Source organism: Canis aureus, chromosome 21 (assembly GCF_053574225.1).
Source record: "Canis aureus isolate CA01 chromosome 21, VMU_Caureus_v.1.0, whole genome shotgun sequence".
In the NCBI taxonomy this organism is placed as follows: Eukaryota; Metazoa; Chordata; class Mammalia; order Carnivora; family Canidae; genus Canis; species Canis aureus.
In genome coordinates this window covers 14,409,534-14,426,284 of record NC_135631.1, presented here as the reverse complement: position 1 = coordinate 14,426,284, position 16,751 = coordinate 14,409,534, and the positions used below count along the sequence as shown (strand labels likewise).

Sequence of the window (16,751 nt, the reverse complement as noted above, 5' to 3'; positions counted from 1 at the left end):
TTTCCATGACACTGGGATTCCTTTCAAGTGATTTTGATTTTGTGATTGTTATTGCCAATTAACCAATCTTCCTTCCACACAACAAAATTCCATGGGTTCTATGATATTTTAGAAAATAAACATCCTATGGTAATGCAGATAAATCACAAAGGGAAGGATTCAGGAAATCATCCCCATGGCCAGTCTTTAGATCATCTATTTAGAAACAAAAAAATAGGTAGAAAACGGGTAGCTAGTGAATTTTAGGTCTTGTTTTTTAGTTTAGAAAACCCACTCATTCACCAGAAGACCAAAAATTGTTTTTCAATACTGAGATGCTTAAACTATTTAAAATAAATTTAGCCTCACAGTGTAATAAAGAGCCACATTCCCCATGGAATTTCTTGTCTCTAGTGTAAAATTTTACTAAAAAATTGTGAGGGAGAGGCTCAAGATGTTTTTTAATTAACTTCTGGAGAACTTTGATAGTTACAAGCACCTAGTTATGCTCTGAGAGAGGAAAGCTAAAGACATGACAAATATTCATGGATATGAAAATAAATTGTTGCATTATAAATATAAAATCTAAGAATAAAAAATGATTTTTAAAATCAAAAAAGGATGAAATGAGAGTTCGTTAAACTCAGGAAAAAGTAAAATAAAAAGACAAAAAAAAAATCATGTCAGAAGTGAAAATTAAAGTACCAAAAGAATAGTCAAATTAAAATATAATAAAGAGCATGAAAGTAAATCTGATAATCAATCAAAGGAAATAAAATAACATTTAAAAGAAGTTAGAGGCATGAGAGTAGCTCAGTCACTTAAGCTTCTAGCTCCAGTCATGATCTCTGGGTCATAAGATTAAGCCATGCATCAGGTTCCTCACACAGCATAGAGTCTGCTTGAGATTCTCTCTCCCTCTCCTTCTGTCCTTCCCCCTGCTCATGTTCTATAAATAAATAAATAAATAAATAAATAAATAAATAAATAAATAATTTTTTAAAAAGTTAAAACGGCCAAAAGAGAGAAGTGGAAATGGAAGTTAGACCAAGGAGGCCTAACACATACACAATTGATGTTCTAAAAATAATAAAAACAATAGAATAGAACCAATATTTAAAACTATGATCCAAAAAATATTTCACAAATTTGAAAACACCAGAATCTACACATTGAAAGGATCTGCTGGGTACCAGGAAAAGTTAACAGAACAATCAGCTCAAGATGTATTCGAGCAAAACTATTAGACAAAAATAAAGAAAGAGGGCAGCCCGGGTGGCTCAGCGGTTTAGCACCAACTTCAGCCCAGGGAGTGATCCTGGACCTGGGATCAAGTCCTATGTTGGGCTCCTTGCATGGAGCCTGCTTCTCCCTCTGCCTGTGTCTCTGCCTCTCTCATGAATAAATAAATAAAATCTTAAAAATAAATAAATAAAAATAAATAAATTAATTAATTAATTAATTAATTAAAAATAAAAAATAAAAATAAATAAAAAGACAGAAATCAATCAGGAACTCTTAGCATAACTTACATAGCTTACAAAAACAAACAAAAATTCTAGTGGCATTTAGTTTCCCAAAAACAATACAAAGCAAAGCAACTGTGTAGCAGCATTTTCAAGAATACTAAGAAAGTATAAACCAGAATATTATACCCAGCTAAGCTGTCCTTCGATAAACAAAGCTTTCATCATGTAATAACCTAGTAAATACTGTACATCACCCTTTCTGAAAAATCTACTGTATAATGAGCTTCATCCTACCAAAAGATGACTGGGAAAACTTCAATAAGAAAACAGTTCTAAAAAAAAAAAAAAAAAAAGACAGTTCTATCAGGTCTTTCTTTTTTATGTGTTTCCAAGACTTTGTGGTTAGGTGAATATACTATTAAGGATTATTATGTCTTCTTGGTGAATTAATCCATCTATTATCTATGTAATATTTCTCTTTATCTCCAGTAATATTTCTTATACTAAAGATTACTTTGATATCAATATATTTGCTCTAGCTTTCATTGATTAGTGCATTTGTTATATATCTTTTTCCATAATTTTACTCCTAACCAATACCTTCATATTTGAAAAATACCTTATAGGCAGGATAAATTTGGGCTTGATATTTTATACAATTTGAATATTTTTAATCAGTGTTTAAATTATATTTAGTGTAGGTATTGAATGGTTTGATTAATTCAAACACCCCACTGTTTTCTGTATGTCCCATTGTTTTTAGTTACCTTTTTCCTCATTCTCAGCCTAATTTTGAGTTAGTTTTATTTTTTATGATTCCATATTACCTTACTATATATTATTTGTATTCTTTTTTTAAATATTTTAGTCATGGCTAATATATAACATACATATATGTATATACAATAATACAGAGACTATATTATATAACATATTTTTCATTCATCATCATCTAACTTTAAATTCTTCTATGCAATTTCATATAGTCTAAGAACCATACAACACTGTATTTCCAATTCCTGCCTCCCACTTGTGATGTTTTCATATAATTTACTTTTACACATACTACAAACCCATGATGTATTGGTACTACTTTTGCTTTAAAAATCACTTATTTTGAGAGCAACTAAATAAGAAAATATAATCCTTTTTTTTTTAACCATTCTTAAGCTCTTCACTTCTTTGTATATATCTAACTTTCAATCAAATATCATATTCTTTTCTGGCTGAAAAACTAACATTCTTGTAGTGTAGGTCTGCTGGTATGAATTCAGCTTTTAAATGTTTTCTTTTTTCTTATCCATGAGAGACACAGAGAGAGAGAGAGAGAGAGGCAGAGACACAGGCAGAGGGAGAAGCAGACTCCATGCAGGGAGCCTGACGTGGGACTCGATCCTGGGTCTCCAGGATCAGGCCCTGGACTGAAGGCAGTGCTAAACCACTGTGCCACCCAGGCTGCCCTGAATTCAGTTTTTGACTGTCAACAAAAACCTTCTACTTTCATTTTGGAAAAATATTTTCACTAGTATAAGATTATAAGTTGACAGGGTTTTTTTCAAAACCCAATGAGTTCATGAAGAGAAGTCTGCTATAATTCATGTCTTTTTAATATAATATTTTTTCCATTGTATGCCTTCAAGATTGTCTCATTGTCTTTTATTTTCAGCAGGTGAAATATGATGTAGCAATATGAGGTTTTACTTTTCATTTCTTTTTAGTTGTTTTTTCTGCTCAAGTTTTCCAAGATTCTTGGATCTATAGCTTGATATATTTCATGATTTTTAGAAATTCTCAGTCATTATTTCTTCAAATATTTCTTTTGCCCCATTCTCTCTTTAGGATTCCAATTATACCAGGGCACCTGGGTGGCTCAGTGGTTAAGAGTCTGTCTCTAGCTCAGGTCATGACCCCAGGGTCCTGGGAATGAGTCCCACATTGGACTCCCCACAGCAAGCCTGCTTCTTCTTCTGCCTATGTCTCTGCCTCTCTGCGTGTCTCTCACAAATAAATAAAATCTTAAAAAAGAAAAAGGATTCCAATTATACCAATGTTAAGTTTTTTGTGTTGTCCTAGAGATCCCACATACTCTGTACTGGGGCGGGACGCGGGGGGAGTTCTTGCTCTTTTTTCTTTCTTTTTTTTTTTTTTTAGGATTTTATTTATTTGTGAGAGACACAGAAAGGCAGAGACATATGCAGAGGGAGAAGCAGGCTCCCTGCAGGGAGCCTGATGCAGGACTCAATCCCAGGGCCCTGGGATCACGACCTGAGCCAGAGGCAGACGTTTAACCACTGAGCCACCCAGGTGCCCCTCCTGCTCCTTTTTCTGTTTATGTTTGTTTGGTAATGTATAGTAACTTTTAAGGTCACTATTCTTTCCTTTGCCGTGTCAAGTCTACTGACGAGCCCACCTAAAACATTCATCATATTACCATGTTTGCTACTGCAGCAGGATTTCAAATTTGGTGGATGACGTTTGACAGATTTTACTACCCCTCATCCAACCAGAACAGAGCTCAAATCATATTGGCATAGGGTTCTGGGCCTAGGCTTCTCTCCTGCCCCTCTGCAAAGATAGAATGTTCTTTTATTTCATATTTCACCCTGCCTTAATGGATCGTCTCATGAATCCTAGGAGCAAGAAGCTTCTTTCCCCAAGGCCTAAGGCTTTTGTTCTGTAAGAGAGAAGGGTCTGACTGAGGCTTTGTGCTTTTCCCCACAGTAGCATCTTCTATCTTCATCCAAGCTTGTCTCATCAATGTAGATTTTTCTCAGTCTACTGCCCTGTCCTCAGTGTTTCTCATGAGCATTCAGTGAAGGCGCTTTTAGAGAATATCTTATGAGTGAGCATGAATTCCCCTTGTGTCTGTGGCTCTCAGGCATTCTATACTATCGTTCTAGCCTATATTTGTCCTTTAAGCAATTCACTATTTCTTAATTTAGCTGTATTTTTCTTACTCCCCTATATGGCTTTTGGCATTTCTTCTTTCAATGCCCCCCAGGTAAATAGTGCTGTGTTTCATCTCTACTTGGAGGAGTCTATATTTCAGGATATTTGGTTGCTTCAAATCTTCAATTCTCTAATACATTCCCAAAAAAGTTATGAATTTGTGATTTATCTAGATTTTTCCTGTTCATAGGCTACAAACAACACCCTTTCCAGTTTTCTACATTCTAGGCAAAAGTAGAAAACCTATAATCTTCCAAATGTTTGTAAGACCTCAAAACTGAAAATTAGAAAACATTTAGAAAGCATTTAGAAAAAATCTAGAAGACCTATATAAATTAAAGGATATTCTATTTAAGATTTAAGATTATTAAAGTGCCAAATACACCCAACTTCATCAATAAATTCACTTCAACTCCAAATAAAATCCCAGAAGATATTTTTATGGAAATTTACAAGCATATTTTATAATGTACATGAAAATGCAAAAGGCCAAAAATAGCTAACCCACCTTCCAATAATCAGAGTTTGTGGACTTCCACTACTGATGATCAAAGAATTATTACAAGATTATGTTAGTAAGACAGATATTGATGCAAAGGTAGATAAATTGACCAATAGTGTAGTGTACAACCAGATGCAGACAGGCATATATGAGCATCTGGTTTATTACAAAGGTGCACAGAAAAGCCATGGATAAAGAACAAGTTTGACAATAAATGGTGTTAGTTCAGTTGAATTTTCATATTAAAAAATCTGTATTAGCCCCTCTCTCACAAAATTAATTTCAGATGGATTTTATTTTTTTAATAATAAATTTATTTTTTATTGGTGTTCAATTTGCCAACATACAGAATAACACCCAGTGCTCATCCCATCAAGTGCCCCCCTCAGTGCCCATCACCCATTCACCCCCACCCCCCGCCCTTCTCCCCTTCCACCACCCCTAGTTCGTTTCCCAGAGTTAGGAGTCTTCATGTTCTGTCTCCCTTTCTGATATTTCCTACCCATTTCTTCTCCCTTCCCTTCTATTCCCTTTCACTATTATTTATATTCCCCAAATGAATGAGACCATATAATGTTTGTCCTTCTCCGATTGACTTATTTCACTCAGCATAATATCCTCCAGTTCCATCCATGTTGAAGCAAATGGTGGGTATTTGTCATTTCTAATGGCTGAGTAATATTCCATTGTGTACATAAACCACTTCAGATGGATTTTAGATCTAAATGTGAAAAGTAAAACAACAAAGCATCTAGATATTAATGTAGGGGAATAACTTTATGAATTTGAAATAGGGAAGGGCTTCTTGAAGAAGATACAAAAAGTACTATTGTCTTAATCCATTGGGGCTGCTATTACAAAATACCACATACTAGATAGGTTATAAACAATAGAAATTTATTTCTCACAGTTCTGGAAGCTGGGAAGTCCAAAACCAAGTCTCCAACTGATTCAATATCTGGTGAGAACACACTTCCTGGTCCATAGAAGGCATTTTTTGCGGTGTGTTTACATGGTAGAAGGAACAAGTGCCTTTCTGGGGTCTCTTTCATGAGGGTGCTGCCCATAAGACCTAATCATCTCCTAAAGCCTCCTCCTCCTAAAACCACCTCGGGAGTTAGGATTTTTTCGTATGAATTTTGAAGGACACAAACAGTCCATAACAACTATCACAGTAGAAACTACCAATAAAGTACATTACATTAAATTAAGGACTTCTAGTCATCAAAAAAATATCATTAAAAGAGAAAAAAGCAGGCTACAAAATTAGAAGAAGAGATGCTATAGATGGAAAGAGAGAGACAGAGAGAGAGAGAGAGAGAAACAGGGAATTTTACCCAGATTATATAAAAAATACCTCTACAAATCAATGAGATAGATAACCCAAAAATGACCCAAAAAAAGGCACCTTTTACAAAAAAACTATCCAAATATCTATCATTCAAGTCATGAAAGAATGTTCAACCTTAGTAAAATTTGCATTTAAAACTCACAAAAATACAGAAATCTATATCTTTAAAACTTCTTGGCATCCAAGGATAGGCAATGGGATACACTACAAAAGGGTACACAGGGGTGGATGTAATTTATCCACAGCACCTAACACTTGGATTACATTTTGGTTTACAGTTATTTATTTATTAAGTTAATTAATACTGCGGTATGTCATATATATAACAATGCTGATAGTGAGCCCCAAACAACAGTCACAATTGCTTTATTGCAACTCAGCTGAGGCCCTAAATATAAAAGAAACTGTGGGATGCTGGGATCCCTGGGTGGCTCAGCGGTTTGGCGCCTGCCCTTGGCCCAGGGCGCGATCCTGGAGACCCGGGATCGAATCCCACGTCGGGCTCCCGGTGCATGGAGCCTGCTTCTCCCTCTGCCTGTGTCTGCCTCTCTCTCTCTCTCTGTGACTATCATGAAAAATAAATAAATAAATATTAAAAAAAAAAGAAACTGTGGGATGCATATAAAGTGCTTATAGTAATGGAGGACACATAATAAGTGCTTAATCAATGGAATCCACTATTGTTAAAGGATGGGTATCAGTCCACTTCCACTGGCCATAAAAACAGAAGAATCCATTCTAAAAAGCTGTCTCCCAAGTGGGCCCCATACTTGGCCAATGCAGTGGGGAAAGTTACTTTATCTCTGGTAAGAACTTTCAACAGGGGAAGCAAATTGAAGGCTCATAGGAGTTCATTACATAAGCCAGTGACGCAAAACACAGTATCCTCTGGGTATCAGGGTGCCCTTCTTTGTCCTTCTCAAGCCATAGAGTTTGGATTTGAAAGAACTTCTGACTCAACGTACACTAAGCTGGAAGACAGCTCTGAATCTCAGGGAAAGAGTAAGTGAACCTTCAGGATGGTCTCCAGAGTCACATATTTCTATCATACTTACCTTCTGTCTTTGCCATTTACGGAGTATCTGCCAAAACCTTGATGTAAACTTAGGTTTGCTTCAGCCTCCAAAACAAATAACTTTGCTTTATGACCCAGGCAGCAATTCTAAGGAATAAATGGGGAATCAATTATTTTTTTAAAAAACATACATGCATTGACTACAGAAATCTAAGACATTGGAATTAGGAATGGTGTTTGAAGGGGTTATAACTGAGTAGAGGATTCATAGGACCCAGAAGTAGGAAATGATGGGAAGGAAGAGCTTCATACCCTCCAGGTAAGTAAAATCCCTTTTATCACCTTTCTTCTTTACTTTGTATTTCCCTTATCTATGATGTGCAGATTAGAATAGCTAACATTTCTTCTGGATCAGACACTATGCTTAAGCTATATATGCATTTGCTATTTTAATTCTCACACCAATTCTATGAGGCAGAAACTATTTATCCCTCTTTTACAGATGAGGACAATGATTAAATAGCTAAACTTACTTGGTAGCTGGCACTGGTGTGCCTGGAGGTTGAAAAATAAGCTCCATGTGATGGGAGTTTGTGCTTTTAACCAGTATTCTATGCTAGAATAGGTAGTCTGAAGCCAGACCATCTAGAAAGATTTATAAACTAGTAACTTGTCTCCTTTCTCCCTCTTTCTCTCCTTCCTACAAAGTTTACTGAATACCTAACATATATGCCCAGCCCAGGGTCAAGTCTTAAGGAATAGTCTCTGCATTTAAGTGACACACAATATATTGAGGGAGTCACACAAGTAATCTAAAAGCCAGAGATTTTAAATATTATGATAGAAATAAACAGAGGACATCTAAAAGGGTCAGGAAATGTCTCTACTGTGGACTTTTAGAAAGCCACCTCTTTCAAGAAATGTCTGTGAACAAATTTTTTCAGTGAGTCAGCATATAATCATTCATTGAAATTTAGCATTTGGTTAAGCCTAAACCCTCATCAATTAGATTTTGCATCCATCCTTGTCCTACTACAGGTTAAAAGATACTAACGTATTCCAGTTTGTGGATTAATCCAAGTCTAGGCCCAACGCCACATAGCAGGGTGACAGTGTGGGAGGGACAGTGAGACAAAGGATCCTACTTAGTCCCAGACTCTGGCAAGAGAAATGGTAGAGTTTGAATATGTTTTTCCACAATCTGCTCCATTTTCTGAGCTTGTGCCTAGCCTATAGCAGAAACTACTATTCAGTAATAAGGCCAATGGGTCTCCCAGGAACACAGACATCAGGATTCCACTAACTTACTGGTGTCTATCTTGGTTAATTAAGTTTTGTTTGGGGTTAATTAAAATAGAAATTCATATCCCAGAAATATTAAAATAATGAAGAAGATCCCAAAGCTATGATCAATATTTCTTAAATAAATTACAATGGAAATCACAATTTTATGATATAAAGTAGTGCAGGCTAAGAGAATGTATCAAGGTTGAATCTGTGTTTCATCAATGACTAGATTGATCAACTATAGATAAAGTTAGTTTGCCTGTCTGAGTTTTATTCTTTATGTGAATAATGGGAATAATTCTACATGCTTCATATAATTACAAGAAACAAATTAGTATGATTAAGCATTTAGACCTGAGCCTAATCCCCAGTACAGCAGTGTGTGATAGAAACATTATATAAGCCACACTATCATTTTAAATGTTTTGGTAGCCACATAAAAGAGCAAAACAAATTGGAGGAGCTAATTTTAATAATATTTAATATTTTATTTAACCAAATATATCCAAAATTTTATTATATCAAAATATTTACATTGCTTTAGTTTTTTTTAATTTAAATTTAAATAAAATTGAGACTTCAGTTTCTTAGTCCTACTACCCACATTTCAAGGGCACAATAACCACAGTGAACTACCCTAGCATATGGAGCAGACATTGTAAGCACTGTAAGGAGAGATGGGAACAAAATATGGCTCCAGCAAACCAGGAATGGGTTGATAACAAGAAACTCCTAGTAATTTTGTTAGATGTGACCACGCTTTTTGTTCATATAAAAAAAAAATTCTCAGAAATACTGAATGAAGCCTGAGGGGTTGAAATGGCATAGTGACTGGGAATTGCATTAAAATACTCTGGCAAAAAAAAAAAAAGAGAAAAAAGGGATGGATGACACAAATGTAGTAAAACATTGATCATTTTTTAATCTGAGTAATCAATATATGAGAGTTTATACTACTATCATCTCCATTTTTGTATATATTTGAAGTTTTTTGCTATAAAATGTGTTAAGGGCAGTAATCTAGTTGGAAAATGAAAGGGCATAGTTCAGTGGGTCCTTACCATATGCTGGGCTAGGTTTGGTATATAAAATAACCCTTTGAAGTAGTCAGGAGTGTTTCCATTTGAAGGATAAAGAAATCGAGATTTAAATGAATTGTCAAACTAATGAAAGTACTATTTGTATTCAGGCAATACAAAAACAAAGATACACACTATCTCCCACCTTCACACATCTTTTGGTTCAAAAGAATATACAGGCAATGAAACAAAGAAATTACATTCAATAACAATGATTCACTGTATTGAAATGGTCATCCCAAAGTCCATGACATAAAGCTAAAGTGGAGGAGACCCTGTTGTTCATGTAGACCCTAGTGCTCAGTTTATCAATGGCCAGAGAAACTGGTTCTCTATCAATGTAAATAACTTGCCCCAGAACTCACAGGTGGTCATTGTTAATATTTAAAAGATCTAAACCGGGTCGCCTGGGTGGCTCAGCAGTTGAGTGTCTGCCTTTGGCTCAGGGTGTGATCCCGGAGTTCTGGAATCGAGTCCCACATCGGGCTACCTGCATGGAGCCTGCTTCTCCCTCTACCTAAGTCTCTGCCTCTCTCTCTGTGTCTCTCATGAATAAATAAATAAATAAATAAAGTCTTTTTAAAAAATAAAAATAAAAGATCTAAACCTACTCAAGACTTATTTTCTCCACATACTTTATAACAACTAATGTCAACTAGCATCTGAAGTCTTAAGCATCTTGCAGATGGTAGTCCCTTTTTATGAAGCCTCTATGCATGTTTCCCAACTTTTAGACATACAAGAAGGGACAAAGAGTGAAGTCCTGGAATAATCTAAAATATGACAAAGCCAGTCAGGCTGTCAGGAATTTGGGAGGCCAATGGGTCTCATAAAAAGGCTAGTTATATCCTAGGTTTGACTCAAAGTGCACATTTTAAGACTTACATACTTATGACCACAAATATGTGTGTATGGATGTGTGTGTGCTTCCTTTTGTAGATTATATACATCAACCGGAAAATGGATGAAAAGCATCTTCAAGTAAAGAGACTAGAGATTACCACTTGGAGCCTTGATTTAACAGATTTAATTTAAATTCTGGAGCAATGATGATTCAGACAACTGATACTTAAGAAGAGAGCCTAGACTGCATTCCTAAATCTGGTTAAAGCCTATCAGACCTTTTTTTCCCTTTCTCCTTTCTCTCTCTCTCTCTCTCTCTCTCTTTCTCCCCTCTCACTCACTCCCCCATCTCTGGTAATTTTAAGAAATAGACTTTCCTCAAACCAATACCTTAAGTGAGACATTTTGAGAATAATTTTTTTAAATAACAATGTTATGGTACCATGTTCCCAAATCCAATTTTCCTTCAATTTTCTTCATATAGATAATGCTACACTGTATTTCTCTCTTGTGAACTTCCCAGGTTCCATGGAAAATAATGTTACTGAGTTTATCTTCATGGGTCTTTCCCAAAATGAGAAAGTGCAACAACTATGCTTCTTTTTGTTCTTATTCTTTTATATGATACTCATGACTGGAAATTTTCTCATTATAATGACTATTCAAAGGAGTTCAAATCTCAACTCTCCCATGTACTTTTTCCTTAGCTTCCTATCATTTGTGGACATCTGCTATTCCTCTGTTACAGCTCCCAAGCTGATTATTGATTCCTACGCCAAAGTCAAGAGCATCTCCTTTGTTGGTTGTATGGCCCAGCTCTTTTTCTGCCATCTATTTGGCTGCACAGAGATCTTCATTCTCACAGTGATGGCCTATGACAGGTATGTGGCTATCTGTAAGCCTCTACGCTATATGACCATCATGGACCGGAAGGTCTGCTCCATACTGGTGGCAACCTGTTGGTTAGGAGGGTTTGTGCATTCCTTTATCCAGACCATCCTCACTGTACAACTGCCTTTCTGTGGCCCTAACCTAATTGACCACTACTTCTGTGATGTCCACCCTTTACTGAAGCTGGCTTGCATAGACACAAAAGTTGTGGGACTCATTGTGATAGCAAACAGTGGTATGATTTCACTGAGCTGTTTTGTCATTCTTGTTGGCTCTTACATTGTCATCTTGCTTTCCTTTAAGACCCGTTCATCAGAAGGGAGGCGTAAGGCCCTGTCCACATGTGCTTCTCACATCATAGTGGTGATCTTGTTTTTTGTCCCCTGCCTCTTCATCTACCTAAGGCCTTCCACCACTTTTACTGAGGACAAGATGGTGGCTGTGTTTTATACCATCATCACACCCATGTTAAACCCTCTGATCTATACCCTGAGAAACATGGAAGTGAAAAATGCCATGAAGAGACTGTGGATGGAGAAGTTGGTGGTCAGAAATAAGAGAGGCTCTGGTGTAAACCTCAATGGGATTGATATAGCTTCAGTTGTACCAGTTTCCAAAAGGATTGCTGGGAACAAGTCAGTAATCATCCCTTAAGCCTTATCCCATGAGAAACATTACAATATAGCATAGCCTTGGATTTGAAGTGTAAAGACTTAGTTTGAAGGGCCTATTATACCAGTTACTAATAGTTTGGCTTTAGGCAAAGAGATAGTCTCATTGCCCTGAGTGGATTAAATGTTTGGGCAAAAGGCATGAACAGACATTTCTCCAAAGAAGACATACAAACAGCTAACAAACAGATGAAAAAATGCTCAGTATCACTCAATATCAAGGAAATATAAATCAAAACCACAATGATATACCACCTCACACTGGTCAGAATGGCTAAAATTAACAACTCAGGAAACAACAGATGTTGGTGAGGATGTGGAGAAAGGAGAACCCTTTTAAACTGTTGGTAGAAATACAAACTGGTGCAGACACTCTGGAAAACAGTATGGAGCTTCCTCAAAAAAGCTAAAAATAGAGCTACTGTATGACCCAGCAACTGCACTATTGGGTATTTATCAAAAGGATACAAACATAGTGATTCAAAGGGGTGCATGCACCCCCAATATTTATAGCAGCAGTGTCCACAATAGCCAAACTGTAGAAAGAGCCCAGATGCCCATCAACAGATGAATGGATAAAAAGAATGTGGTAAAGAAATGGAGTTAAGTGATTTATCTGATAAAGAGTTCAAAATAATGCTTATAAATATGCTTACCAACGTTAGGAGAACCATAAATGAACACAGTGAAAATTCAACAAAAAAGAAAATACTAAAGAGAAATCATAGAGCTAAAGAATACAAAAACTAAACTGAAAAATTCAAGAGAGGTTCAATACCAGACTACATCAAGCAAAAGAAAGGATAAGTGAACTCAAAGACAGGACACTGGAATTCATCTAAACAGGAGTAAAAACAAAAAAGAATGAAAAAGAGAGCACGCAGCATAAAGGACTTATAGGAAATCATTAAGTAGACCAATATTCTCATTATGGGGATCCCAAAGGAGAAGAGAGAAAGTAAGAGGCAGAATGCTTATCCACAGAAATAATGAAAACTTCCCTAACCTGAGGAAGTAAATAGACATCCAGATCCAGAAAACTCAGACAGTTCCAAATAAGATGCATCCAAAGAGATCCACACTGAGACACTTTATAATTCAGTTGTCAAAAGTTAAAGACAAAGAATCTTTAAAGCAGCAAGAGAAAAACAACACATTACATATAAAAGATCCCCAAAGATGACCAACACAGTTTTTCACAGAAACTATACAAGCCAGAAGAGAGTGGCATAATACATTCAAAGTGCTGGAAGAAAAAAAACTGCCAACCAAGAATACTCAACCTGGCAAAGATGTCTTTCAGAATCGAAGGAGAGATAAAGTTTTTCAGACAAGCAAAAGCTGAAGGAATCATCACCACTAGACCAGCCTTACAAGAAATGTTAAAGGGAGTTCTTCAAGCTAAACCAGAAGGACACTAATTAGGAACATGAAAACATATGAAGGTATAAATCTCACTGGCAAAGGTAAAATACAATTAAATTCAGAATATTCCAGTGTTTTAATGGTAGTGACTAAATCACTTATAATTCTAGTATGAAGGTTAAAAGACAAAAGTAGTAAAAATAACTATACTATACTTTGTTAATGGACACACAAAGTAAAAAGATGTAAACTGTGATATCAAAAACATAAAAATGGGGGAATAAAAATGTAGAGCTTTAGTATATATTTGAACTTAAGTTGGAATGAGCTTAAAATTGACTATTATAAACACAAGATATTTTATGTAAACTTCACAGTAACCACAAAGCAAAAACCTATAATGAATACACAAAAGAAAAAAAGAATGGAATCTAAGCACACCACTACAGAAAATCATCACAATAGGGAGCAAGACAAGAAGAAAGGAACAAAACAATTAAAGAGAGCCAGGAAACAATTAACAAAATGGCAATAGTTGTTAGTCCATACCTATCAATAATTAATCTAAATGTAAATGGACTAAGTTATCCAATCAAAGACAAGAGTGGCTGAATGGATTAAAAAACACAACCCAACTTAAGCTGCTTACAAAATTACCCCTCAGTTTTAATAACACACACAGACTGAAAGTGAAGGGATAGAAAAAAATACTCTGCACAAATGGAAACCAAAAGAAAGCAAGGGTAGCTATACTTATATAAATAAAATAGACTTTAAGCCAAAGACTATAATAAAAGACAAAGAAGGCCATTATATAATGATAAAGGAATCAACCCAACAAGAGTATATAACATTTGTTAATACCTATGCACCCAATATAGGAAGATCTAAATATACAAAGCAAATATTAAAAGACCTGAAGGGAGAAATAGACAGCAATAAAATAATAGTAGGGAACTTCAGTACCTCACTTTTGTCAATGGATAGGTTATCCAGACATAAAATCAATTAGAAAACACTGGAGTTAAACTACATGTCAGACCATCATGACATAACACACATTTACAGAACATTCCATCCAACAGCAAAAGAATACACATTCTTCTCACAGGCACATGGAGTATTCCTCAAGGCAGATCATATGTGAGACCACAGAACAAGTCTTAATAAATTTGAGAAGACTGAAATCCTATCAAGCATCTTTTTTTTACCACAATGGTATGAAACTAGAACTCAATTATGGAAGAGAACTGAAATATATGGAGATTAAATAATATGTTACTGAATAACCAATGGGTCAAAGAAATTAAAAGAAAAATTTTAAAAATATCTTGAGACAACAAAATAGAAACACAACATATCAAAACGTATGGGATGCAGCAAAAACACTTCTAAAAGTGAAGTTCATAGTGATAAATACCTACATTAGGAAAATAGAATGATCTCAAATAAACAAACCTAACATACCCAGAAAACTAGGAAAAGAAGAACAAACAACACTCAAAATTAGTAGATAGAAGGAAGTAACAAAGATCAGAGCAGAAACAAATGAAATATATACTTAAAAAATAATAGGAAAGATCAATGAAACTAAATAGTTTTCTGAAAAAACAAATAGACAAGCTTTTAGCAAGACTTAGGAAGAAAAAAAAAGACAGGATTCAGTTGAAAAGTAGAAAGGACAAATGATACCACACAAAAGAATATAAGAGACTGCTATGAACAATTACAGACCAACAAATTGGACAATCTAAATGTAACGGATAAGTTCCTACAAACATACAACCTTCCAAGACTGATCAGGAAGAAATAAAAAATCTAAACAAATTAATTACTATTACAGAGATCGAATCAGTTAGCAAAAACCTCCCAACAAAGAAACAACCTAAGTACCCATCAATGGTTGAATGGATAAGGAAGATGTTGTATATAAATACACAATGGAATATTATTCAGTCATAAGAAGGAAGGGAATCCTGCCATTTGCAACAACTTAGGTGGACCTTGAAGCATTTTATGCCAAATAAGTTAACAAATACTGCATGATATCACTTATATGTGGAAGCTAAAAAAAAGAAAAAGAAAAAAAGAAAAGAAGAAGAATTAAGTCAAATTCATGGAAACAGAGTAGCAAAGTGGTTGCCAGGAGCTGGTCTGGGGGAATTAGAGACGGGTTGAGAAAAGGAAATAAACGTTCAGTTTTAAGATAACTAAAACATGATGACTGTAGTTGATAACACTGTATTGGATCATTGAGATTTGTTAAGAAAGTAGTATTTAAATCTTCTCACACATACCCCTCCCCCCCAACTATGTGAGGTTGTGAGATTATGAATGAGTCAGTTAACTACATGGGGGAATCCTTTCACAATATATACGTATACATATATCAAATCACCATAATGTGCTGTTTAAATATCTTACAATTTTATCTGTCAATTATACTTCAATAAAGCTTCAATTAAAAAAAAAATTTAAAGAAGTAAAAAAATGAATGGTGCTATGGACTAAATTGTCCCCCTGAAATTCATGTTTGAAGCCCTAATCTTCATTGTGATGTGATATATTTGGAGGTGGGGCCTGTGGAAGGCAATTAGGATTAGAGGAGGTCACGAGGGTATGGTCCTTCTGGTGGGACTAGTAGCTTTCTTTTTTTTTTTTTTTTAAGATTTTATTTATTTATTTATTCATGAGAGACACACAGACAGAGAAGAGGCAGAGACACAGGCAGAGGCAGAAGCAGGCTCCATGCAGAAAGCCTGACATGGGACTCGATCCCGGAACTCCAGGATCAGGCCCTGGGCTGAAGGCAGCCCTAAACCGATGAGCCACCCAGGCTGCCCAAGACTAGCAGCTTTCTAAGAAGAAGAGAAAGAGAGCTCGCACACAAATGTGTGCACTGTACCCCCAACCTCCCTACACACACACACCCTGCACCGTGTGAGGACACATAGCAGAAGGCAGCTTTGCAAGCCAGGAAGAGAGCCCTCATCAGGGAACCACATCCACTAACTAGCACCTTGATTTTGTACTTCTGGCCTCTGGAACTATGAAAACTAAACTCATGTTGGTTAAGCCACTCACTATGGTATTTGTTACAGCAGCTAAAGGTGACTCATACAAAGCTATGTATACTAATATTGAAAGAGTTTCAAAATATATCAAGTTAAAAAAAAAACAGGTTAAAAAATACTGTGTGAGAACACACTATAGATGTAAAAATAATAATAGCTTGTTGTTCGAATCCATGTATTCTCAGTTGTTTTCATTAACTCTTCACAACTTAAGTATCGGCCTCTCCGCATTTAGCAGAAAAAGTTCTCTGCTGCTACAATCATCATCAAGGGAAG

The 16,751-nt window shown here is 35.7% G+C and overlaps 1 protein-coding gene across 1 annotated transcript; it reads left to right on the top strand.

The window, feature by feature from the left end:
• The first annotated feature begins 11,002 nt into the window (after nt 1-11,002).
• Nucleotides 11,003-12,019, top strand: LOC144292624 (olfactory receptor 4S2-like). The gene has a single exon (XM_077863278.1). The coding sequence runs from the start codon at nt 11,003-11,005 to the stop codon at nt 12,017-12,019; it is 1,017 nt and encodes a 338-aa protein (XP_077719404.1).
• Nucleotides 12,020-16,751: the final 4,732 nt, after the last annotated feature.

Bases quoted from the DNA above. Each gene is read 5' to 3' on its own strand.
- LOC144292624 (XM_077863278.1), top strand. From the start codon at position 11,003: ATGGAAAATAATGTTACTGAGTTTATCTTCATGGGTCTTTCCCAAAAT.